Source organism: Rhinolophus sinicus, chromosome 9 (assembly GCF_057876585.1).
Source record: "Rhinolophus sinicus isolate RSI-liver-muscle chromosome 9, RSI-T2T, whole genome shotgun sequence".
In the NCBI taxonomy this organism is placed as follows: domain Eukaryota; kingdom Metazoa; phylum Chordata; class Mammalia; order Chiroptera; family Rhinolophidae; genus Rhinolophus; species Rhinolophus sinicus.
In genome coordinates, this window is record NC_142509.1 from 33,395,061 (window position 1) to 33,418,927 (window position 23,867).

General features: G+C 42.0%; 1 protein-coding gene across 3 annotated transcripts in view; it reads right to left on the reverse strand.

Annotated features, from left to right (window-relative positions):
- Nucleotides 1–4,015: 4,015 nt before the first annotated feature.
- The window catches only part of PTPN11 (protein tyrosine phosphatase non-receptor type 11), a 71,800-nt gene continuing 51,948 nt past the window's right edge, over nucleotides 4,016–23,867 (reverse strand). For 2 of the 3 annotated variants that reach the window (XM_019734066.3, XM_074321627.2), the window contains exons 11-16: nucleotides 22,288–22,442; nucleotides 21,263–21,330; nucleotides 20,598–20,749; nucleotides 10,703–10,815; nucleotides 8,804–8,905; nucleotides 4,016–8,080 (exon numbers count right to left, since the gene is read on the reverse strand). In XM_019734066.3, coding sequence (XP_019589625.1) covers nucleotides 8,836–8,905; nucleotides 10,703–10,815; nucleotides 20,598–20,749; nucleotides 21,263–21,330; nucleotides 22,288–22,442 — 558 coding nt within the window. In that variant the 3' untranslated portion in view covers nucleotides 4,016–8,080; nucleotides 8,804–8,835. Of the gene's footprint in view, nucleotides 8,081–8,803; nucleotides 8,906–10,702; nucleotides 10,816–20,597; nucleotides 20,750–21,262; nucleotides 21,331–22,287; nucleotides 22,454–23,867 lie in introns of all 3 variants that reach the window. The other variant, XM_074321626.2, reaches the window with a different exon arrangement.

Genomic DNA, 23,867 nt, shown 5'->3' on the forward strand with positions numbered 1-23,867 from the left:
ACAGGACAGACAGGACTCCCGGTCCCTACCTTGCAGGTTGAGAAATAAACTGTATGAACCTTCCAATAACGTTTGGCACGTAACTGTCATTTAGTGACTGGTGTATTATTGTCATTTCTTTGTACTCTTGATCCAGGCCTCATCCATAGCTGTTTTATTTTCCATCTCGTATTCAGCTTGGGTTTCTCCTTTCCCTAAATGGGCCATAAAGTCCTTTAAGACAGGGATTAAGAGAGATATTTGTTTTGTATTCCCCGCAGCACCTTGGCCGAGGCTTGAGTCCTTGTACTCATTAAAAAGTGGTTGAATGGATGCATGCATGCATACTGTTTGGCATATTTGAATCTGAAAGAACATCCAAAGTAATTCTCAACTCACTAGTCAGTATAATTACGACTGGACTCACGTGCTGGCGTCAGCACCCTGGGCCCCCAAGAATGCGTTTCCCAGCCAGTTCTGACCCCACTGAGAATTACAATCACAGCAAGGCCAAAACCACAACTCACGGACAGGTGTGTTCCACAGCCACCTAGAGGAATGTTTTATAGAAATTGATCCTGGTGATTCAGTTATTCCAGTCACGTCTGTCGGACAGAATTAACTATTTTCATTCCTAAACTCCAAACAAGACAGATCCAGAACTCAACAGAAACAAATGTCAAGAGACCTCAATAGTCCACAGAAAGGCATGTACAGAGCAATTGAAAAGAGGCTCACCTCGTTTTTAAGAGGAATGAAAACTTAATTACATTGAACTATCATCTTTCATCTATCAAACCCACAAGGGTGAAAGTGTGACACCACAATAATCTGATAAAGGTGTGGGGAAACAGGCAGAGAACTAGGTTCAGCCTCATAGGAGACCATGTGGCATTACCTAGCCGAGTGACAAACGTAAAGCCCTTGGAACCAGCACTTCTACAGCGGGGAGAAAAGTGCAAAGTTCAAAGTCACTTGTGGTCCTTGGGGTATAACGGGAAACAGTGTTCAGGGCATGGTGGAGAGATTTCCCACTGTACGCTGTTTTGAACCTTTTTATAAATTTTGTTCTAAGCGAATCTATTACCTATTCAAAAAATACAAAAAAAAATTTCAAATTCAGAAGACCTTTAAGCCTAAGCGGGTGAGGGGTGGCTTTTAAAACAAAGACAAATTGGTTAATAGATACAGTTTCCGTTGTAATGATGAAATAGTTCAGAAGATGGGTGGTGGTGATGGTTGTACAGCAATGTGAATGGACTTAATGCCACTGAACTCCACACTTAAAAACGGTTAAGGGCGGCTGGTTGGCTCAGTTGGATTGAGCGAGTGCTCATAACATCAAGGTCGCCGGTTCAATTCCAGTGGCTGGTGGCTAGTGTGAGTGGCCGGCAGCCAGCATGAGCGGCCGTGGGCTGCTGTGAGCGGCTGACCGATGACCGGTGACCGACTGCCTCAGCCGGGGGCAGCGCAAGGCTCATCACACCAGCATGGGCCAGGGAGCTGTGTCCTACACAACTAGACTGAGAAACAATGGCTTGAATCAGATTGGGGAGGGGGGCGTGGGGGTAGGCAGAAGGGAAAAAAGAAGGAAATGGACTATGAAAGACAACTGATTACTTATAAAACCAAATTGCAATTTAATTCTATTGACTTTGTGAATTTGTACAAAAACACAATGCAGTAAAAAAATCTTTTGCCCTACGACGTAAACTTGATTTTCCCCTTAAAAAAAAAAGATTACATTCAGAACGAAATGGCTCATTCCAAAGCATGCTGCATACTCTAAATTATACTAGGAAGCCCTAGGGAAACTGGCCTAGGTGACCCAAAATAGTGAATTTAGTGAACGAATTCCTGCAAGAACTGAATGGTTAAACATGCAGTGGCCAGGTGCATGGAGAATGGAAACACTAAGATATGTACTCTATTTTGTTGCAAAATGCATCCAAGAGCGCTAGAAAGGCCATCAATGTAGATCATGGTGAAGAGCATTATTCTCCATTGTTCGGAGATGAATGGAGAAGCAAGCACTGAACAGAGAAACAGGGACAGGCCTTGTTATGATCTTTTCTAGGAAGAGATTCAGAGAAGAAACTGGCTTTGACTGAACCCATACACATACATTCCCCACTGGTCAAGAATAAGCTGGTGACCCCCCCAGGTGAATTCTAACTCCCGCATAATTCACTCCTCTATGTAACCATCAATTTCAGTTATACCCTGATTATTGTCTACTCCAATCAAATTATAACTATCTGTATCTACATCTGTCTCCCTGACGAAACTGAGCTTCTCAAAGGCAGGAACTGTTTTACTCCCCTGTGCCTACACCCTCGTGAGGATTTAATCTTTGCTGAACCCCCAATTCTTGCCAGTGGAGTGTAACTAGCTCGGTACAGATGACAAGTCTGAGCCGCACATGCAATTCCTTTGTCGGTAAACTGCCCATAGGATTTGCAGTATTGTACTGCTCTCTTATAATCTTTATTTTAGTAGCTATATTTTACATCAAGATTTAAATTGCCTGACATCAAATGACATGAATATCAACTCATTGGTAATTGTTGCTATTGATAAAATAGCAGATTTCTGTTCCTGGCTCATTACCATTTTGCAAATTCAGTGCTTGGAAGCTTAGCTAGTTCCTAGGGGGAAAAGACAACACCTGCAATAACACGATTCACTGGAGGTCACAGCCCCTTTTTCACGACACCTAAAAGGGAATGGGTGGATGCAAAGCATACGTGCAATGTGATCCAATACTAAGTAGGGGCTTTCTTCTGACGCTCTTCCTTTACAAGACAGCCAAGCTGAATAAGCCCTTGGCTCTTTGTCCACAACTGATCTGTTATGGGGATTCTGCTTTGTCTTTAATCCACACATTTTGGGGAGGGGGGGTGGTTCTTGTGAGTAGGAACTACAGAACTAGGTTTTTTTCATGATATGTCCAAGGCAAGATGTGGCCACGGCCCTCCACTGTCCAAGAGTTCAGGAAGGATTACGGGGGACAAGGCATCTCCGGGCCAAAGGTGTCCACAGCATGTCTTCTGAAATCCTAGAGAGTAACCACCACAGTATGTCGGTCTGAAAACCCAGCAGACATTCTCCATCTGTAGAAAGTTCCGTTCTCCGGTGACACATCCCCTCAGCCCCCCTTCAGCACCCTCATGCCATCTGGAATTGGTTGTCTAATTTTGGTCTTTCCTGCGTTGTCTTGGCACCCGGCCTCTTCAACAGTATAGCTCAGTAGTATAATATCCCAAGTATAATTAACTGCCTCCTGACTTGTACAAGGCCTAGCTCCCTGGTAGAATGTCACCACCATGACGACAGCCACCACGTCTGTATTGGTCACTGCTTTCCCCCAGTGTCCAGCATAGGTACATTGCATTCTGAAGGTGCTCAGTATTTTTCTGAATGGATAGGTGACTGGTATAACCAACTAAACAGCTGCATCTGATTAGATGCATCAAGTAACAGCTGAGGCTGAAAGGAGGGAGATAGCGTTTTGTGGTGTAAATAATACAAATCACTCCTGAGATTCACAATAGGAAACAACTACCTTTTACTTAGAAAATGAATTCTTTCTGCCCGTGTTAACGCAGTGCTGTCATCAGAAGAAGCAAAGGGCCGTGTTCATGTGGCCTAAACCTACTGGAAAGGGAAGAGCTGACATCCTAGAGCACAGAATTCAGTCCTACAAGCTTCCCCATCGTATCTTCACATCATACCCCCACCCAATACTATTCACATTCAGGTCTGTAAGCAATCATTTCCTGCATATTTTACACAGACACACTTTTCATTCGACACTTGTAAGTTCTTCCAAAAAGAATTCCCTGTCTATCTCCCAAAGCTATTCATAGAGGAGGCACTCAACAAATGCTGGAGGAACTGATTCATTCATTCCGTGTTCCAAGTCCTCCTCTAGAGAAGAGCTGCTAGCTGTCAGCACTTTGCCAGGTAGGAGATTGAGTGACCTAGAATCCCCATTTTTCCTGTACATTTCTGATGAAGTAAATGACAAATACCATAATATAAGAAAATGGTTTTATTCCTAATTTTTAGTTCCCATACAGTTCACAAATACACTTTTCTCTGATAATAGGGCTTTGCAACTAGCAAAGCAGTTGAACTAACACCCATAAATACAGGTCAGGAGACAAGTAACATCCACTAATGTTTCTCTACATAAACTATTCTTTTAATGTCACTTTTTTAAAACAATGGCAAGTAGACTACACAATATACGTGGGCAAAAAGGCAATTAAGTGAATCTCTTGAAACACTAAATGTATAATAAACAGTGCATATTATCAACATTTACATGATTCACATCAAAATGATGACATCCTAAAATGTATTCCTTTTAAAGGATAGATTTATCAATAAAATATTACATATCTTTTAATACTCTGGTACAATACTTCATATACTGCAGGAAAATTAAATGTAGGTCTAGTCATCAGCTTAATAAAGGATCCTTTTCCATTAGCTTTTATTAATAAAAGAATCACAATTAGGTCATAAATAAACAGGCAAATTATTAATTACATGATTTGAGGTTTAGGATGAAAACTTGTAAGAATTAGTTTGATATACAGCAAAGTTATACAACACACTAAAACCAACTGTTAAATATTTTTGCCTTGTTTGAACTGCCCATAGTGAAAAAGGAACAAACTTTTTAATGATGGAAGGTACAATAAACTATATTTTGGAACTTATGTTTTCAAGAAGAAGAGGGAAAAAGATTTTGACACAATTAAGGGCTAATACAGATCCTAACAAAGGCATCGTGAAATCAGGGAGGCCATGTGCTTGCAATAGAAAACTTTATTCCCCCAACAATATACAGAAAACAAAAACTGCGCTGGGTTTGTACTGCACGTCTACAGTCTAAGTTTCCCATATGGATTAATAAGCTACAACAAAACACTTCACAATTGCATACCTTTTTACACATTCCCCTGAACTAGAAATAACCCAAGACCTTATATTAGTTCTTAAAATCCCCAGTAAAATAACCCCTAAAAAGAATCTTGATGATTTCCTTGGCTGTTCCAAAGCAACTGGGCTCTGTCAAGAATGCAAAACACCAAGAAAGTTGTACAAATATTTTCTCATCCCTATTTAGCCACGTTTGAAGAGTCATTGATTTCAATGCAACAGATGACCATAATTTTCAGGAGGGTCACACACTAGATATGAGGTGTCTTTTTATTTATTTTTTACAAAAGCTATTAAAACAGAAATTTGGCTTTAAAAAAAAAATCCAATATCATGTGCCAGATAATTTCTTCACCCCCAAATATAAAATCCTATGTTTATAATTTTAAAATACTCAACCAGCTATGGGAGATTGTGCAAATTTCATTTCTGCCAGCAACCCGGAAGCAGACTGTGTACAAGTGTCTACCACACCTATTTTCCAGGTAACCTGCTTCACTATTACTAACTGCTTTGGCCCTGGGCCCTTTGACTTCCTCAGACACCATCTCTTTGGAACTTTCATTCCCACAATCGTTTCAAACCCACATCTCAAGCTCCCCATCTTTACCGCCCCTCGGCCTGATTCCATCCCACAGAGAAATTTCATCTGAAAAACCTGCAATCACCTTTTATTAAACACACAACAAACTTTAGCAACCTAGGGACTCCTCTTATCCTGTCTTGGCCTAAGTTTACCTAACATGACAGCTTGCTGACTTCGTGGAGGGAAATCTAAGTAAGATCAATGTCCTATAACGAACAGAGCTGGCTAACAAGGTCAGGTGTTCCCCTCCCCCAAGTGTAAAAACCACTGATCCCAAGCTCCAGGCAGAGATGTAACGCAGGTATGTTTGTACAATCAAACCCTTGTATGCTGGTGAAAGACTCTGGCCCCCGAGTCCAGTCAAAACAATTCCACAAAACCCAGGCAAAACGGAGAACCATTCACTGTGACAATGCAATAAAAAGAACAGGATTAAAGATCCTTGTTGCAAATACTGAACTGGAATCTCTTTCTTTATAGGCTTGGCAAGAAGGCAGTAGTCATTTACATTCCTCTTATAAGGTAATGACCTTCAGGCCACACTTGTGTCTGAAGCAATTCTAAGTTCAAGAGATCGGGGACGTGGGGTAGCGGGGACGCTGTACATTTTCTCGGTGACAATGGCAGCCACTGCTCTCCCCAACTGACCTCAGGGTTTTAAGGGCGGTGAAGACCTTAGGAGGGAGGGAACTACGACCAGGGCTGACTCTAGTCCTTCCTTTCAGGAGCAAAAGCAAGAATTCCAGAAGGGAGACCATGACTTAATGACAAAGCGGCCGTAGCATTTTATTACCTTCACAAAGTCAGCCGATGATATTTTAATTGAAATACACTCACCGAATGATGATTCAACACACGGGGCAAAGAGGGATGGTTTTGAAGGCACTTCAGGTAGGATGTTAGCAAATCTCACTGCTTGGTTAAAATAAAAATGAGCTACTGCTACTTCAATCTGATTAGCAGCCTCGTCAGGGCTGCTCCTCCTCACCGCGCGCGGCCTGGCTGCGCGCATGCGTGGTGGCCCGACTGTGCGCATGCGTAGTGGCCCGACTGTGCGCATGCATTTAGAAAGCACCACATGCGCCCCCCTCTGTGGGTGCCGTGGTAAAGGGGTGGTCCTGCTTTCAGATGCTCTGCCCCCCCTAAACACATCCATCCTTACGAGACCAGTTTTCCCAAGTGATGGTTCAGAAAACAAGCTCCGAGCTGGCAGAACTGGTGCAGGAAGGCCCTCTCTTTCTCAGTCTGACTTCAGCTTCCCAAGGTCACTAGCAGCTTGTCTCCTTTGCTAGCAATAGTTGTCTTTCCATGGTATACTGGTTCTGACAGTCTGCTCCCTGGGGACTCCCAGTGAGCCACAACCACACCTCCACTCCATGCCCCCCTGTGTCCCCTCTTCCTGAATCTGGGCTGGGCCTGTGACTGGCTCTCATCAATAGAGGGCAGGAGAAGTGATGCTGTGACAGTCCCGGGTTTAAGTCTTAAGAAGGCCTGGCCACTACTGCTTTCTACTGTTGGGAGCTCTGAGCTGCCATGTGAGGGGTAATGCACCCTGCTGGTGAGGCCACTTGGAGAGATCCCATGGAAGAGGAGACCTGAGGACTCCATGCAGAGAGAGCGGCTCAGCCATCCCAGTGTCTCAGCCAAGCTGCCGACCAGCAAGAGTGGCACCGGTAAGTGACACCAGCAAGACAAGCAGAGGAACAGCTCAACTGAGCCCAGCCCAGGTAGAAGAATAGTGAGGGAAGAAGAAAAAGAGAATTGTCATTTTAAGCCACTATGTTTGGGGATGGTTTGTCAGCAGCAATTGATAACCAAAATACTGGTTATCCACAGATGTCCTTTTTTTCTAAATACAAGACAGTTATTCAAATGACAAGAAAACATGGCAAACATTTCCCCACCACAACCTTCTCGGTCAACAGGCTGATTGGCAACTGACAATCTGCTAAGAAGAAAACATGCCCTTTCTCCGAAGTTCCCATGATTTTTCCCCATGATTTTTTAATGGCAATGCAAAGGAAGATAGTCAACTTCTGACAGTCTGGGGCACTGACTTCATTATCATTTAGCCAAGAAAAAGAGGCCATCAAAATGAATTATCCACTACTGGATAAGTGATGATAAATGAAATTGTTCTAAAGGATGTGGTCACTTAATTTTCCCCGTTTTCCCTCTAACAAGTGCCCTATCATCCCCCACAAAGAGAGAAAAACATTAGATTTGTTAAGGTTATAAAAAGAAAAACATGCTAGAATTTGAATCACCACCTTGTGTAAAATATGGAGCACACTTTAACTGCTTCCTCAATTTAAAATAAAATTCTATAAAATATAACACTGTGTACATTGTAGAGATGATTTCTTCTTATCTGAGGAAATGAGTAACTGGAAATTGGGTATTGTTGAGTTAGAGTACAGTGGTCTTTAAATGGTTTCAAATTTTGCTTATCCAAAGGTAGTCAGTTAACCACAACGCAAGCCTTCGAAATTCAAGTTCATTCTTCACCTAAACTTTCCTGCATCTGTTCTTGATCTTTTCTGGAGAGGGTGAAGTCCACATCTGAGAAAGAAATACATTAGAATTTTTAAGGAGTACACGTCTAAAAGTTTGACAAGGCTTTAAACCATTTTAAAGTAGATTTAAAGCTTTTAAATATACTAACTGGAATGAGAATTTCAACACGACATGCTGAAGCTATGAGTTTCTAACTTATCATTAAAACATAATCACACATGGGTCACTGTCTAAGAAGATGATTGACAGGGAGGAGATGTACATAGGAGATGAATTTCTCGCAATAGAGCTGGAAGGAATGTGGAGTGGAGCCTGTTGGAGGCTCGGGTTGTCAATACCGTGTCACATAGCCAGTCAGAGGCCACCTGGGATGAGAAGTCAGGCATCCTGACTCCAACCATCCAGTGCTGTGCTTCCAGGTTTTCCGGATCCCTACAGATCATCTCCCAGCACAGCCTGGGTTAACCAATGCTAATAAAAATTGCAGGAATGGGGATATCTGGTGTTCTATCACCAATATCAACTATTTCTCTACAACAAGTGCTAACCTTGCCCTTCACAGTTAATTCTTCATTTGGTTTTGATGCTTAATGAACTGTTTAATAAAACCAGTTTGGAAAAAAGAAGTTTAGAGAGATGGAAAAGGAAGCTGATTTGTAAAACTCAATTATGATACATTTTGCTGAAACACTCACAAATTATGGGCCTGCTTAAAAATGCCACAAATGCTATAAACAATTAACCGATACAGAACTTCCATTTAAATACCTATTTCTGTGTCGAAGTCTCTGCGGGTCTTCTCATCTGAAACTTTTCTGCTGCTGCATCAGACCCACGTTTTCATAGACTCGAGCATTATCTTCTCTCATTCTGAAAAGAAAAGAAGGAAGATGATGTTAAAACTGCAGACCATGCTGCTTAAGCTTACGTATCTGTAAGGCACATACTACATATATTCTTTGGGGACCAGCTATGGTGCAGACATAGTTCCTGCCCCAGGAGCTGGCATTCTAAGACAGGATATAAGACATAAACCTACAGCAATGTAATTGTGAAGCTAACAGTGACAGTAGATCCTTGGGCCCCTCTGCTCTCTGGGATTTAGAGGAAAATGAGTTGTTTTCCAGGTGGGCAGAGCAAGGGAGGCCTGTACGATGCGACTTCTGAGTGACACCTTGAAGGAGGGGGGAACATGTACATATAGAAAGGAACAGTATTCATTTCAAGCAGAAAGATCTGCATGGGCAAGGGTTCTAAGAAGGGAAAGTATCTAGGAGCAGTCAGGCCCTGAATCCAGCCACGTAAAGGGGACCAGGGAACGTGAAGCTCAAGGTGGGTTTAGAGCCCTGAGATGGAGGGTCAGTGCATCAGAGCCCAGACTCTGTCTGCTGCACAGGGAGGGAGTAGTGAGCACAGCAGTCCGGGAGAACAAGGAACCCAGCAGCTATGGGTGCCAGCCTGAGAGGAGCGAGAAGAAACAAGCAAAAGGGGCTGGGGGTCTGGCGTATCCTGTGTCTGCACCCTACAAGGGGGCTGACAGGAACAGAGAGGCAGAGAACCTGTTAGTCACAGGCGCACGGGTAACAAGGGAGTCGTTAGAGCTGTTGTGCCACATGTGGGGAAAGCCTTCTGGCAAGGACCCAGACAAGCTGGTTCCACTGCAAATTACTGCAGATAGCAATTTAAAATATCAACTTTCCCTGTCAGTCCACTGGGAAAGAAAACAGCAGGCAGAAGAGGAAGAGGCAGCTTGGTGGAGCGAACACTTTTGTTGTATAATTTCATTTCAATGTTAAATAGAAAGCAATTATAAATACAAGCCTCATATATGTATCTAAAATGTTTACAGAGAGTATTAAAGTCAGCACGGGTGTAAAAATCCACATCAGAAGCAAACAGAGATAAGATTGTTGGGGGCGGGGGGGACAAATGTTATACCACAGAATGACTTTAGAACATAAAAAATGACTTACAATTGCCATTCACATAATTGATTTAACAAACATTTTTCCATCACATTGTAGTTTAAACAAAGAATCAGCAAAGTTTTTCTATAAAGAACCACAGGGTAAATAATTTAGTCTCTGCAGACTGTGCATAGTCTCTGTCATATGTTATTCTTCGTGTGTGCGTGCGTGTGTGTGTGCGTGTGTGTGTGCGTGTGTTTAATAACCCTTTAAAAACCATTTGTGAGCTGCACAAAAACAGGCTGCGGCCAGGACTTGGCCTAGGGGACTGTAATTTGATGGCTCCTAGTTTAAACCCCAAAGTAGATTTCTGTTGACTGTGGGAAATTCGCAGATCGTAATTGTGCTGACACATTAATGGTCAATTTATTTACTTTTACTTAGAAAAGAGTCTTAACACCTCAAAAGGGGGTCATCTACCTCTGCAACAAATCTCACCCCGTTGAAAGAAAAATGACGATTCCTCTTGGAGAACCACCACTTGATATACGTAGAGCCTCATATAATCCTAGCTTGTACAGCAATTGGCTTTCAGTGTAAGTAAATTAAAATTCAGTTTACATAGCCACAGATACACTCACTCATCAGTTGGGAGACAATTATGTGCACCAATGAAAGGTGTGTGCTACAAAGACTTGTTTTTTAAGCTTTTCTAGAGGAGTATGTTCAGGTAAAAAGAATTTCCTTCATTACTACTTACTCTGCACAGGACGGTGTTGGGGTACAAGGCGGGAGGGGACTCTGATCTCCACTTGTCTGGTCCGTTAGGGAATACTTAATATTTGTATATTCGTGCCCTTTCCTCTTGCTTTTCTGAAAGATGAAGATTGCATATATGAGGAACTGTGACTTTTTTAAAGGAATAAAAGAATCAAAAAAAAGCATTTCACTGAAGAGGGAGAAAAAGAGAGAGACAGACAGACAGGCAGACAGACAGATTGGACCCTGATTTAACACTAAAATACTGCCCACCTCCTCATATGGGCGAAAACTACTTTTGAACCATACAATTCATAAGCACAGAGAGTCATGCATGAACAACTTACTGTATTAAACTAAATGTACCTGTTTCTGGGCTAAGAGAGAAATCACACTTTCTTTGCCACATTAGCATCTAATCATTTCACAGTTCACTTGCAACATATGTAATAATTTTCAGGTAAACAACTGGGAAAAGAGTTCCATAAATACATTCGCTCCAAGTGAAAAATGGCACACAGGCACGAAGACGGTAGTGCTCTTATCAGAAATAATAATACACTTTATTGTATCTCTCCTGCCACCCCCATCTCACCCCAAAAGAGACCCTAGCACCTTTAAAACTTTATTTTCAGCTCTAGGTACTCGGGGCGGGGGGGGGGGGCGGCGGCAAAGAAATCTAATAGAATGTAATCTCATAATCTCATCTCAGATGCAGACTGAACTGTATTTGGTACGACTCCTGTTAGATGATTTATCACTCTTCTCTACTCCTAAATTCACCTAGAAATAACCAATGCGGGAAATCCAATCCATCCAACTGCCATTATTATAATAACATTGCATTCACTTCAGAGTTACTCAGGAAACAGCACCTATTAGAACGGGTACCCAAAACTAATACAGACATACATGTGGGGGACTTTCATTTACTGCAGGTAAGAGGGTAAATGGGTACCACCACGTGGGTCTGCAATTAGTCAGTACCGGCAGTCCTAACTACTTAGTATCTAGTACTAATGAAAAGGCATTATATCCTACAGCCATGAACATCTGCTTCTTGACAAATTCATGCACATAAGCCTAAAAGAGCGGTGTACGGATGTCCAGGGACATGCTAGCCTTAATAATGGCCATCAAGAGGACAAATGAATGCGATGTATTCTTATCATGAAATAACACGCAACAGTGAAGAGGAACAACAAAAACTGTGTGTGTGTGTGTGTGTGTGTGTGTGTGTGCGTGTGTACGCACCAAAACAGATGTCATAAACAATATTAACTGGAAAAACACGAACTGCAAAACGATAAAACAGCGTGATACCATTTGACTACACATCCTAAACATAGAAAACAATGTTACATATTGTGTATGGATATCTGTACTTGTATTTTAAAATATAAAGAGACTGCAAGGCTAGTGATTGCCTGGGGTTCCAAGGGTGGGGGTGAGGGGTGAACCCGGGGGTGGTGAGCAAAGGGAACCTCATCTGAACCTACCACACTTTGTTCCTTTTATGAAAGGAAAAAGACGTGAAAGAAATGTGACGAAACCACATGGTCAATTGTAGGTGTGGTACTGTATTTTTTTTAATTTTTCAAAATGAAAGATAAAGCATAAAAAAAAAAATTTAAACCTACTGAAGTTTATTTCTTCTCACCAAAAACAACAGTTAATAAAAAGTGAAAAATCTTATTACACATAAAATAAAGGAATGTTACAACTGCAATCTACAAACCCTGAAGCATCTTAGCTGTAATACTGTGAAAGCTGGGGTCCAATCAGGAGGAAGCTGAGAACTGACACACATCCACTCAAACTGCAGCAGGACGAAGAAACCCCTGAATGTCCCTGTCACAGAAGCAAAAGGCCAGGCGGGAGCAGCAGGCCCAGAAGAGGTGGGGAAAGCCCATGAGAGAGCTGTTCTGCTGTCCGCCACCACCCTCCTAGCTGAGGCAGACTGGAAGTGGGCAGGGCTAGGAGGGAGAATTATTAACCCCCTGGCTACAAAGGCTTTGCCAGGAGTCACAGTGTCCCCTGAACACCAACACATGAATGTGTTCTCAGGGCAAAGGTGACAGGGCATCTGAGACAAAAAATGTAAATCAAAGCCATGGACCTCCTCAGCCACCCGCCTCCCCTCACCTGGACCTATTCAATAATGGAAGGGTCAGCACAGGACCTATATAAATGGGGGATGGGGAAAGGTACAAAAGGGAGAATGAGGACAATAAGCAAAGGGCAGATGGAGAAAACACCTCACAAAAGAAACTAAACGAAGAAAGAAGAGATAAAGACAAATAGTTCTACATTAATATCGCACTTTACAGACATGTGCTTTCTTAAGAGATTATAAGATAACAGAGGCAATGAAAAGAAAACTGGCAAAGCAACAGAAACAGAAGAAGAAAAAAAACAAGAAATATTAGAAATTCAAATCCAATTAAAGGCAGTAAAAAATAAAATAACTAAAAACATAGAATGGGACATTGTAGACAGGTTACTGGAAAACATACTAAAAAACTATTAATAAAATACATAAAAATGACGGAAAAAGCAAATAAGAGATTTGGTATACATAGGGGAATTCTTGAAGACAGGAACAAATAGAACAGAAAAAATATTCTAACACATAATGCAAGAAAATGTTCCTGAAATTTAAAACAAACGGAAAAAAACTGAACCTGCATTTTAAAAGGACATATAACACAGGAAAAACTTCACAATCTCCCAAAACATCAACCATAAAGAATCTTCCTGGATTGGCTCTCCAGGTGGAAAAAGTCAGTCACATATAAAGTGGGACAACTGAATTGACTTTAGACTTATATAATATAGAATATAGTCATATAATTCTAAAAAATCTTGGGGTAGAAGGGGGGAAGATTATACCCTGAATCTTAAAGATTATACCCAAGAATCTTATACCCTGCTAAGCTATCCTTTAGCTATAAAACCAATATTCAGACATTTTCAAGCATGCAAAAACTTAGAATACAATATCTTTTTAAAACAACCACTAGATAACGAAATCTAGTCAACAGAGACACTAAACCAAAATCAAAATAAAGAATTCAGAGAAATAAAAATCATGATAAAAGGACTAGAGCTTTGATTTATATACTGTGCTAACACTAAACAACTGTGGCAATTATAAGTATAAATGTTATAAACCATGTCAAAACTCAGGAGGTAAAAGAAAAATGTGCTGTCTTTCACAAATGGAGTTAAATGTCAATTATTACAATAATAATAGAGCCAGTTAACATTTTCTAAACACTTATTTTGTGCTGGCACTATTTTGAATATATTATCTCATTTTAATCCTCATAACAACCTTTTGAAAGAGATACTATTATTAATCCTATTTTACAGATGAGGAAGTGTGCAATTTCTATGCCATGTAAGACCTTAAAATGGGTTGGCAAACTAATGGCCTGTGGGATAAATCTAGTCCGAGGCCTTTTCATAATGCTGTGAGATAAGAACAGTAATCTACCTTACAAGTTTAACAGTTTTTAAAGGGTTGTAAGAAAAAAAAAAAGATATGCAACAGGGACCTTATGCAACCTACAAAGCCTGTAAGATTCACTGTCTGACTCTTTACAGAAAAAACCTGACTCCCACATTAACAGGCAGCTTCTTGCCCTCCACTTTCTCCTGCAATCTGGGACCATGTGGAAAAGGAAACATCCTACAGGACAGTAGAACAACAAGAAAGAATGTACCTGGGTCCCTGGATGACACCATGGAGCAGAGCGGCCCTCTCTATACCCCCTCAACCCCAAATCACCTGCCAAATCACTTTTGTGTAGGAGAGAAATAAGCTTCTAGATCTTGTTTAAGCCACTATTATTTAGCCTCTGTCAAAGCAGCCAAACCAATTTCTTAACTGATAGAGCAGTCGTTACAGAACTTAGTCTCAGGGAACAGTTGCACAAAAGAAATCCAAGGAGAAATTGTGTTGTTTCGTCTATATAGTATTTAAATTTTGTGAATTGCTTTCAAAAATCTAAGGGCCTTATGAATAATCACCTCTGAGTAGAAGCCACACATTTTTTAGCACTGAAATATTGACTTACATAAGCAATTTTAAAAAATGATACAGTATAACTTAAAATGAGATATTAAATGGGAGAACTGGCAGAGAACGGTACTTTTTAAAAAATCTATTTTATTTTAAAGTTTAAAAAGCCTAACTCATTTTTTTAGAATAAAAATTAAAAATATAAAATAAAAACTGAAGCATAAACTTGCTTTCTACGCAATACTTCTTTTTATAATTTTGGTAGAAAAACACACACCACGAGATATGCTCTCAACAAAACTTTAAGTGTACACAATATTGTTAACTATGTGCCATTGTTGAACAGCACGTCTCTAGGACGTTTTCATCTTGCATGACTGAAACTATACCCATTGAATAGCAACTCCCCATTTCTCCCTCCCTACTAAGTACTTTCTTACAATTCAAAATCAATATTTTACATACAGTGATTATGAAAGAATTTTCTAATGAGGAACAATGAACACAAATGGGACAGGAATTATTTCAATGAATCAAAGTAGCTCAAGGAAAAGTATAAAAAATGCTGGAGCTTTTTAGCTTACCTAGGAAGGAGAAGAACTGAAACTGATCCAGTAATCAGACAAGTTTGCTTCTCCGTACTGTGACAGCCCCGGCTATCTCACAGACCAGAAAAATTCTCCAGGGATAAGGGTTGTTTTATTTTGTTTTGTTTTGTGGGGATGGAGGGAAATTTGTTTCAGAGGCCTGAAAAATGATCTGAAATTGATCTGTCCTCCACCCGAATTCAATGACACAGCAGTTCCCAAGCCTTTTGCGATGTTTATAATAAATCTTATGGCCTTGCCAATTGACAAGGTTAAGAGGAGGGACCAATCACAAGGCTCTAAAATCATCTGGTATTAAATATCTTTCCATGTGAAGGAACTCCAGTTACATTCTTGAACTGTAAATTGCAAAAAAAGCCCCAACCGCCAACAGGAAGAGAGGGTAAACTGCAAATGCTCTTGTCCGGGTTATGAAGCAACAAGGCAACTCACCCAGTGTGCTCTAGGTTCAAATGTCAGGATTACAATCACCTTGATGCCTTCCACATCAATCACAAAATCTTCCTGGTTCTTCTCTCCGTGCTCACTATCGGCCCTGCCCACCCTGTCCAAGCCATCGTCAGTTGTCACCTACACTGGTTTCCCCTGCAGCTGCTCAAGCCTAGAACCCACCCATTATTTCCTGTTAAGCCAGGGCCCTCTTTTTCAAATGAGATCGTTTTACGTCACTCCCTGCAAGCTCTGCCCCCTCAAAAATCTGATCTCTGCTTACTTTTCGAATCCCACCCATCACACCCCATACTTCCCTCCCCCTCTAATTCCTTCTACTCCAACCCTAGAGAGCCTGGCACATAGTACAACCCTACTTTAACTAATGCAGGAATGAATAACCAAATGAACAAACGTGAAAATAAAGGCCTTTTGTATTGGCTGGAGAAGATTAAGGAAGATATGTAAAGAAGCACAAGTCTAGGGAAACAAATAAAGGAGGACAAACGGGGGCATGCCTGATGTTAACTCAAACTTTCCATCGAGTGAAACTCAAGTGTCATAAGACAACAACCACGTCTGTCTTATTCTGTTATATCCTCAGCATCTAATCAGTGTCTAGAACAGAAAAGGCACCCAAATATTTCTTAAAGGAATAATACCCAACAAAATGTTGAATAGAATATAACAAGCTGAATGGTAATTGCCAAGCCAATTAAGTCTTGACGGCGACAACTGAAATTCAGCCTGCACGACTGCGTTTCTGTCCTGACTCAGTTGTGATTACAGAATTTTTAAAGGTAACTTGTGTCCTATAACATGGTTCACGCAGAGAGAATCCTGTCCAGGTCTCTATACACTGCAGCCTAAAGACACTCCCTATGGGATGCAGAATTTTGCCTTCAAAGGAGAGTTGCCTAGTGGGTAAATTCAATTCCCACAGGGGTATAGGTCAGCAATTCTGAAAGTAACTACTTTACATGTATATTAGGGTTGAGTAGATCATGGAAGCCAGGTTTCTCCCAGTTACAAACAAGCAAGTGGAGCATTCTACAAGCTATCTGGGCGAGTACTCTTCACAAGTATCACGGTCATGAAAACTAGCAAAGACTAAGAAACTATCAAAGGTCCGAAGAAACACATGGGGGATCCTGGACCAAATCATAGGCCAGAAAAAGGGAATCAGTGGAAAACTGGTGAAATCCAAATAAACTGTAGAGCTTAAGTAATAGATCTACTATCTATCATCTATCTATCTATCTATCTATCTATCTATCTATCTATCTAATCGGTGTTAATTTTTTCATTTTGATAAATGTACCATGGTCATATAACATTAGGGGAAACTGGGTGAAGGAAGGGCATACAGGAACTCTCTACACTACCTCTGCAAGTTTTTTGTGAATCTAAAAATTATTCCAAAATAAAACATTTATTTTAAAAAAACCTATTGGAGGGGGGGAAGAAGTCTTGCCTATACATGGGAGGTTATAGAGAGAGAACTGGACTAGAGCAGAAATTCATTAGCTAATTACCAATCCAAAAAATATTATACCAGCACACACAAGCACATCCAGTGCCCAGATCTTGGGCTCCAAATACCAACTCTTCGGTAAAAAGAAACAGGACTCCTTTGAAAAATGGCTGGGAAAGCACAAGGTGAACTTGGATCATCTTCTGCTGTCAGAAAGTGTATGGAAGTGCTCGAAGTTGGGAATGTTATCAGAAGGACACAGGAACCAGCTTGAAAAGGTTCCCACTTGCCAAATTTGGGACAATTTAAGCAACAAAATAATACTAATAGATTACAATCCATTCTGACATGAACAAACAAATGAGTAACTAAGGGAGAAGGGAAAGCTTCCAACTCATCAACGAACAGGGAGGGATGGAAAGAGAAAATCACCACTGGCCAGATATCACTGGAGTCATTTTTCCAGGCATTGAATGAATGAGTGTTAAGTTAGTACCAAAAAGTATGATGAAAAATTGGTTATGTATTGGCTACATTCTCCTGTAGCCACCTGTCAGACATTAATTAAAATAGGAAAAATAAGTAAGTTCACAGTGGGGCCATCTAACCGACACCTTCATCGAGTGATCAAAGTTAACATCGCCAGTAATGACACAAATCAACAGACCGGGCCCCTCATGTGAGGGACCCCCCCACTTCTGTGATAGTCCTGTCAAAAATGCATGACCTGAATCTAATCAAGACAGCATGCCCGACAAATCCAAACCGAGGGGCATTCGACCAAAGGACTGGCTGTAACGCTTCAAAAATGTCGGGGTCACGAAAGATACAGACTGAGAAACTGTTCCAGAATAAAGGAGACTAAAGATACATGACAATTAAATGCACTGTATGAGCCTGGACCACATAAAGGATATTAGTAGGACAAATTGGCAAGTTTTGAATATGGGCTGTAGATTAGAAATTAGTATTACATCAATGTTAATGTCCTGATTTTGATCGTTTTACTGTGGTTATATAAGAGAATATCCTTATTTCTAAGAAATACACATCAGAGTATTTAGAGGCAAAGGGGCAATAATGCAACCTACAAAAATTTCATTTAAAAAATTATATCGATATATAGGGGGGGGAGAGAGAGAGAGAGAGAGAGAGAGAGAAATTGGGGCGAATATGAATGAATAATAAAGTAAGTGTGTTAAAATGTTAACAGGAAGGCTGGGTGAAGGGAATTCCACATACTGATGTTTGCAAATAAAAAATTTTTTTTTAAATACTGTACATGGAAGTCAACAAGGACATCTACTTCCAAGTAAAGGCAGAGTGTGAGAACCATTTATGTAAACTTGAGAATTTTCTCAGTTTTGCTTCATTTGCATTTTCCCCTGGGTCCCCACCTCTGTTCCTGCATTTCCTCCTTCCCAGTGTTGTCTCTATTTCTCTACTTCCTTCCCCATTACTCTCCACCCATGACTCATTTTCTTTTTTTCTTTTTGCAAATTCTTGCACTCCCAAAGGTTCCTAATGCTTCACAATTTTGGAAATGACTTTATTTCAGTATAATCACTATTCACCTCAATGAGTTTTGTTCTTTTGCTTCATTTAAAAACCAGGTGGGTTTTGTGGTTTTAAGCCTGCTTTTAACCTTTTGCTAGTTGAAGGTACTTCTTTACTACGAAATCAGGTAGCAAGTTCCTACACTGAATCAAACAATACAATGCAGAAAACTACATAGTATAAGGATCCCATTTTATCTAATACTATAACATTTCTTTTTTGAAATACGAAGGCTCATATATCATACACTAGTTAAGGTACTTAGTACAGTGCGGGTACATATTGGCACCAAAAAAGTATTGGCTGAATGAATGCATGCACGCATCCAAGCTCTCTTGGGGTGGGGGTTACCAGGGACGTTTAGTTTCTATATTCTATATTCCGTAATACTTCGATATTTGCTTTTGTCTATTCCCCGCACCCAAAGAAAAAGGGCAGTGACAAAATACATATTTTTTTTAGTTCCTAAATCCAAATTAGAACCTCAGATTGAGGGTCAGAGAGACCACATATGGTAATGAAAAGATCTGAAGTGCTACAAAAGCTGGAGGGGAAGTCCCTAAACTCTCCGAAACAAGGATAAAAACCAACGCCTCTGAATGACAGAGAGAGTTTTCCCCCAGCTTTTCCTACCAAGACCACATTATCTGCTTCAAGATTCCTGAATAGTTTCCAATTTGTACCACCTGTGCAGTAGCATTTTCTGTACTTTTTATGAATTCTTCTTTTTGGGCAACTATTCCTGGCCTAAATTAAGTATAACTGGAAGACAAATATACAATAGCCTAGAGTAACCACCTAAATATTTCATAGCACTCAGAATAACACAAAGTCCGATTTAAAGCACGGCAGCTCAAAAGCAGTAGCTTGTTCATTATCTGACCTTACGTTTCTACACATACACTGTTTCTAAAGATGCTCTGGTACAACGGAACAATCCAGTGAGTATTCTGCTGCGGACTGAGAACCCACTAAACTGATTAACACTGGCTGACCAAGCTCTGGGATGATGTGGCTGCTATTCTGCTAGGCTAGAAATCTTTCAGTTAGGCGGCAGGTCCCATTTTGAGAAGAGCTTAGTCCCCTTTTGAGAATCTGAGTTTGCTGGGAGGCAATAAACAGGGTAAAGCAGGCAAATATCACTGATGATTAGACACAATTCTGTCTGCAGCACAGCAGTGAGGCTGGAGTGGGGGTGGGGAGATAAGCACAGCTTCCCAAAAGGGCCGTCTCCGCATTTCCCCCGTCTCAGCTTATTCCTAATTAACTCAGCTTTGTGTCTGCTGTGAATAGCTTCACATGGAAAGGCTCCAACTCCACATTCTTCCCCATTATGCATGCTTATTAAAATTGAAATTTCACTGTTTCCAGCTCGACCAAATTGGTGGTTCAAACCACCGTATGCTATTAAGAGTGAAGCACTTGTTTAAGGGATGGAATCAGGATAAATATGGACTGGATCAAAACTGGAACGGGCTGGAAACTTTGAGGCTTTGAGTTCTGATCGTGCTGTGTGAGCTGGGAAAATCCTACCCTTTCTGTGTGGCCGATCCCCCATCGGTCAGGCCAGGATGACTGACAGCATGGGGCCCCTCCCTAAGCGTCTCCAGACTGAAAAATCAGAGCTCTGAAGTAGGGGCTAGTTTTCGGAGAGGCCCTTCCTGGTGGGGAACTCGTTCTCCATCCCGAAATAAAGCCAGTCACCTCTCAGAGCCTGTCCTGCTCCAAAGGAGAGCATTTGCAAGCTGCTCAGAAAAGAAAATTAAAATCCTCAGGCCCGCCGTCCCGGCTTGCTTGGTACCTGCTCTTCTTCAATCCTGCGCTGTAGTGTTTCGATATAATGCTGGACGGCCATATAGATGAACCGGTACTGGGCTTCCGTCTGCACCATCCCCGACCTCTGAGACCGCACCATCTGAATCGTTTTGGGAACGTCAATGTCACAGTCGACGCCTACAAAGCAAGCAGCGTGGAGCCTCAGGAGAACGTGCAGAGCCAGAGAAAAGGGGTGGAACGCACAACTTTCAGCAGACTCACAGGTAAGGCACATTTAGTGTGGAACGTTCTGGCCCAACATGTTCCACGGGCTACGGCCCTGGCGTGCTGACCGTTACCGGTGCTCGCAGACCGCACGATAAAGTGGCGGAGGTCGGGAGTCCCTCCTTTCCCGACAGCACCCACCCCATCCCGTCAGCAAGGAGGAGGTGCTGCGTGGAGACCCCCACTGTGCATTCAGCAAAAGGCCCCAGCCGTGGGACGGACAGAGCCTAGGCTTCATTTTAATCAAAAGCTCAAACAGCGTCACGTCTGTTCTCTGGCAAACGTACTGAAAGTTGGAGTCTTCAGCCCAGATTTTGTGCAAGTTTTTTAGCATTCAAATTTCCTTCCCCCGGCTGTTTGCACTAGCACTTTCCTTCCATAAACTGAAAACAGGAACTGTAGCTGCTTGCCCTCCAGATGACCTACCTTTCTCTCTGATGATGTCGATAAGGATATCAATCACGATGAATGTCCCTGTCCGGCCAATTCCAGCACTGTGGGCAGAAGGACAAAAAGCAATGACAACAGAATCATTCACGGGGCTTTTATGCTCAAAACCAAGCTATTAATTTCTACAGAGCCACTGTCTGCTCTTGGGAGTATTTATAAGACTGTCTATTTATATTTGAAAATATAATTGCTAAGAGCACAGGGCTCTGGAGTCAGGCCCACCTGCACTTGGAGCCCAGTTTGTCCAGTACGGTGTGCCTGAGGCAAGTCCCTTAACCTCTCTGACCCTCAGTTTCCTCATCCGTGAAATGGGGATGACAGTACATACCGTAGAGGGTTATTGTGAGGATCAAATGTGAATCATGTATGAAAAAACACTGGGCTCAGAGGTAACATAGAGCAAGTACTTAATAAACAGTAGCTTTTAAAAAATTGTTGAACAAATCAAGTTTCACACACATCTACTTGCCCAATATATGAACGAGATTTAGGAAACAAAACTTGCCCCAGTATAATTGTGAAGCCCAAACCTGGGCACCAGCAGCCTGTAAACTCTGAGGTGGAGGCCACGAGCATGGCTTCCAGAGGCCTGGGTGGGGAACAGTCCAAATCTTTTGAAGCAAACAAGTGTATTGTCAGGGGACAATACTGTATTCAGGGGGAAAAAAACTGTATTATTTCTATGGTAGAAGAGAATAGAATCACAATCAGAGGTGGACCCTACATTACAAAAGAAAACCGAGCAAACATTACTAGATGAGGGCTCCTTAAGGATAAAGACTGTCACCACCCCTATCTGCCACCCCCAGTACCTGGCAGTTCTGTAGGATCCATGAGAAACATACTTTGGGGTCAAACTGTCCCTTCATCAAGTTTATCCAGGCCTCAAATAGAGACTAAATTTATCTCACAGTTAAAGAGGTGGGGGTGGGTAGGTAAAAGGAAGCCCTGAGCGTTAGGGTCCGGGACAGGCTGTGGCCTAGCGGCGGGACGGCCGTCACCTGCAGTGAACCACCACCGGTCCTGCATCCACGATGTTCTCCTGCTTATGATGGACCTCCTCCAGGAAGTCCAGCACGCCCCCGGGGTCACTGGGCACTCCGTGATCCGGCCAGGTCCGAAAGTGGTATTGCCAGACCGTTCTCTCCGTATTCCCCTGGAGTAGAGCCAAGAAAAACCAGAAAAGAATTAAATAAATCAAGGGGTTGAGGCATTGCCCGGTTTCGCTTTCTCAGCTCCTACGTGAGCCAAAGGAGCGGGCTGGCACCGAGGCACCTCACGCTCCGTTTACAGGTCCTCTTCAGAGTTCCCCAGATCGCATCTCCTCTCGGACCTGGCGGAGCCATCCCGGAGGCAACTCTTTACCTCTGCCATAAGAACCCCGATGTCTAGCGCGGCAATCTGTTCTTCGGGAAAGGCCAACCTGAATCAGCCCTCTGAATCATGCGCGGCAGGGAACGTTCCCGAGCCTCCTCGTCCACGTGCAGCTCAACTCAGGAGGCAGCTGAGGCGTCCGGGACCCGGGGCTCTCCTCCCACCAGACCAGAAAACAGGTATTCCCTCAAGTCACTCGTTCTTCTTGGTCCTTCTGTACCCAAACCTTCTCCCCTCCCCCAGCTGCACACTTTTATTCTAACATCCTATTTTAAACTTCTGTTGAGTGAAAAGTAGATAAGAAGACAAGCTTTGCAATCAGATGGCCGGATTTAGGCCCAGATCCCACCATGCACACTCACGGTGGTGCCTGGACATTGCTTGGCCTCAGTTTCTTCATTTGCAAATGGGAATAATAATCTGTCTCTCACAAAACCATGGCGGGGATTAAACAAGAGCAATTCAACACAGAGCCACTGCTCAGCAGATGGGAAGAGACTCAGCACACTGGTTCCTCTGAGGAGACTGGACACTCATAAAGGTCAACAATGGTCCCAAGACCACAAAGACCCAAAAGCACTGAGTTCTGGGTCCACCAGGTGAGGTCACTGAGTATCATTACTCATCGCTACATCTCCCAGTATATCTGGAGATAATCCAAGCTAAGAGAGATTTTTAAACAGGATTTTTTTTTAAAAAAAAAAAAGGAGAGAAAAAGAGTAATTAGACCAGTGTCCACCACCAGTGCCCTTCAAGCCAGCCAAGGAATCTGAACCACAATTATCTTTTCTTGACTTGTTTGCTGATGTCATGAAAAAGATTTTTCTGGCTATTACCAGTGAGCTAATATCAAGGGGCGACAGTCACAGAAAGGCAGTCGGAGAATGAGACAGACCCAGTTGCCCTGTATATCCTTCCATGCCCCTTTCTGCTCGGTAAAAGGTCACTGAGATCGCTTTCCCAACTCCTCCTTCCCAGGCAGTTAGGAGGTGTAAATGAAATCATGTGATAGCACCTTAGCAAAAATGTAACCTGTTATAGAAAAAGCAAATAATATGGGACCAGCAATTCTGGAGAAATGACAGGTCCCATATCAGCAATTGCATCTGAGGGTACAAAACAAAAAACCAAATGTAGACATTTCCCGTACCTGCTACTTAAAATTATCTGATAACGAGAAGATGGATGGTTTATCACTAAAACTGAA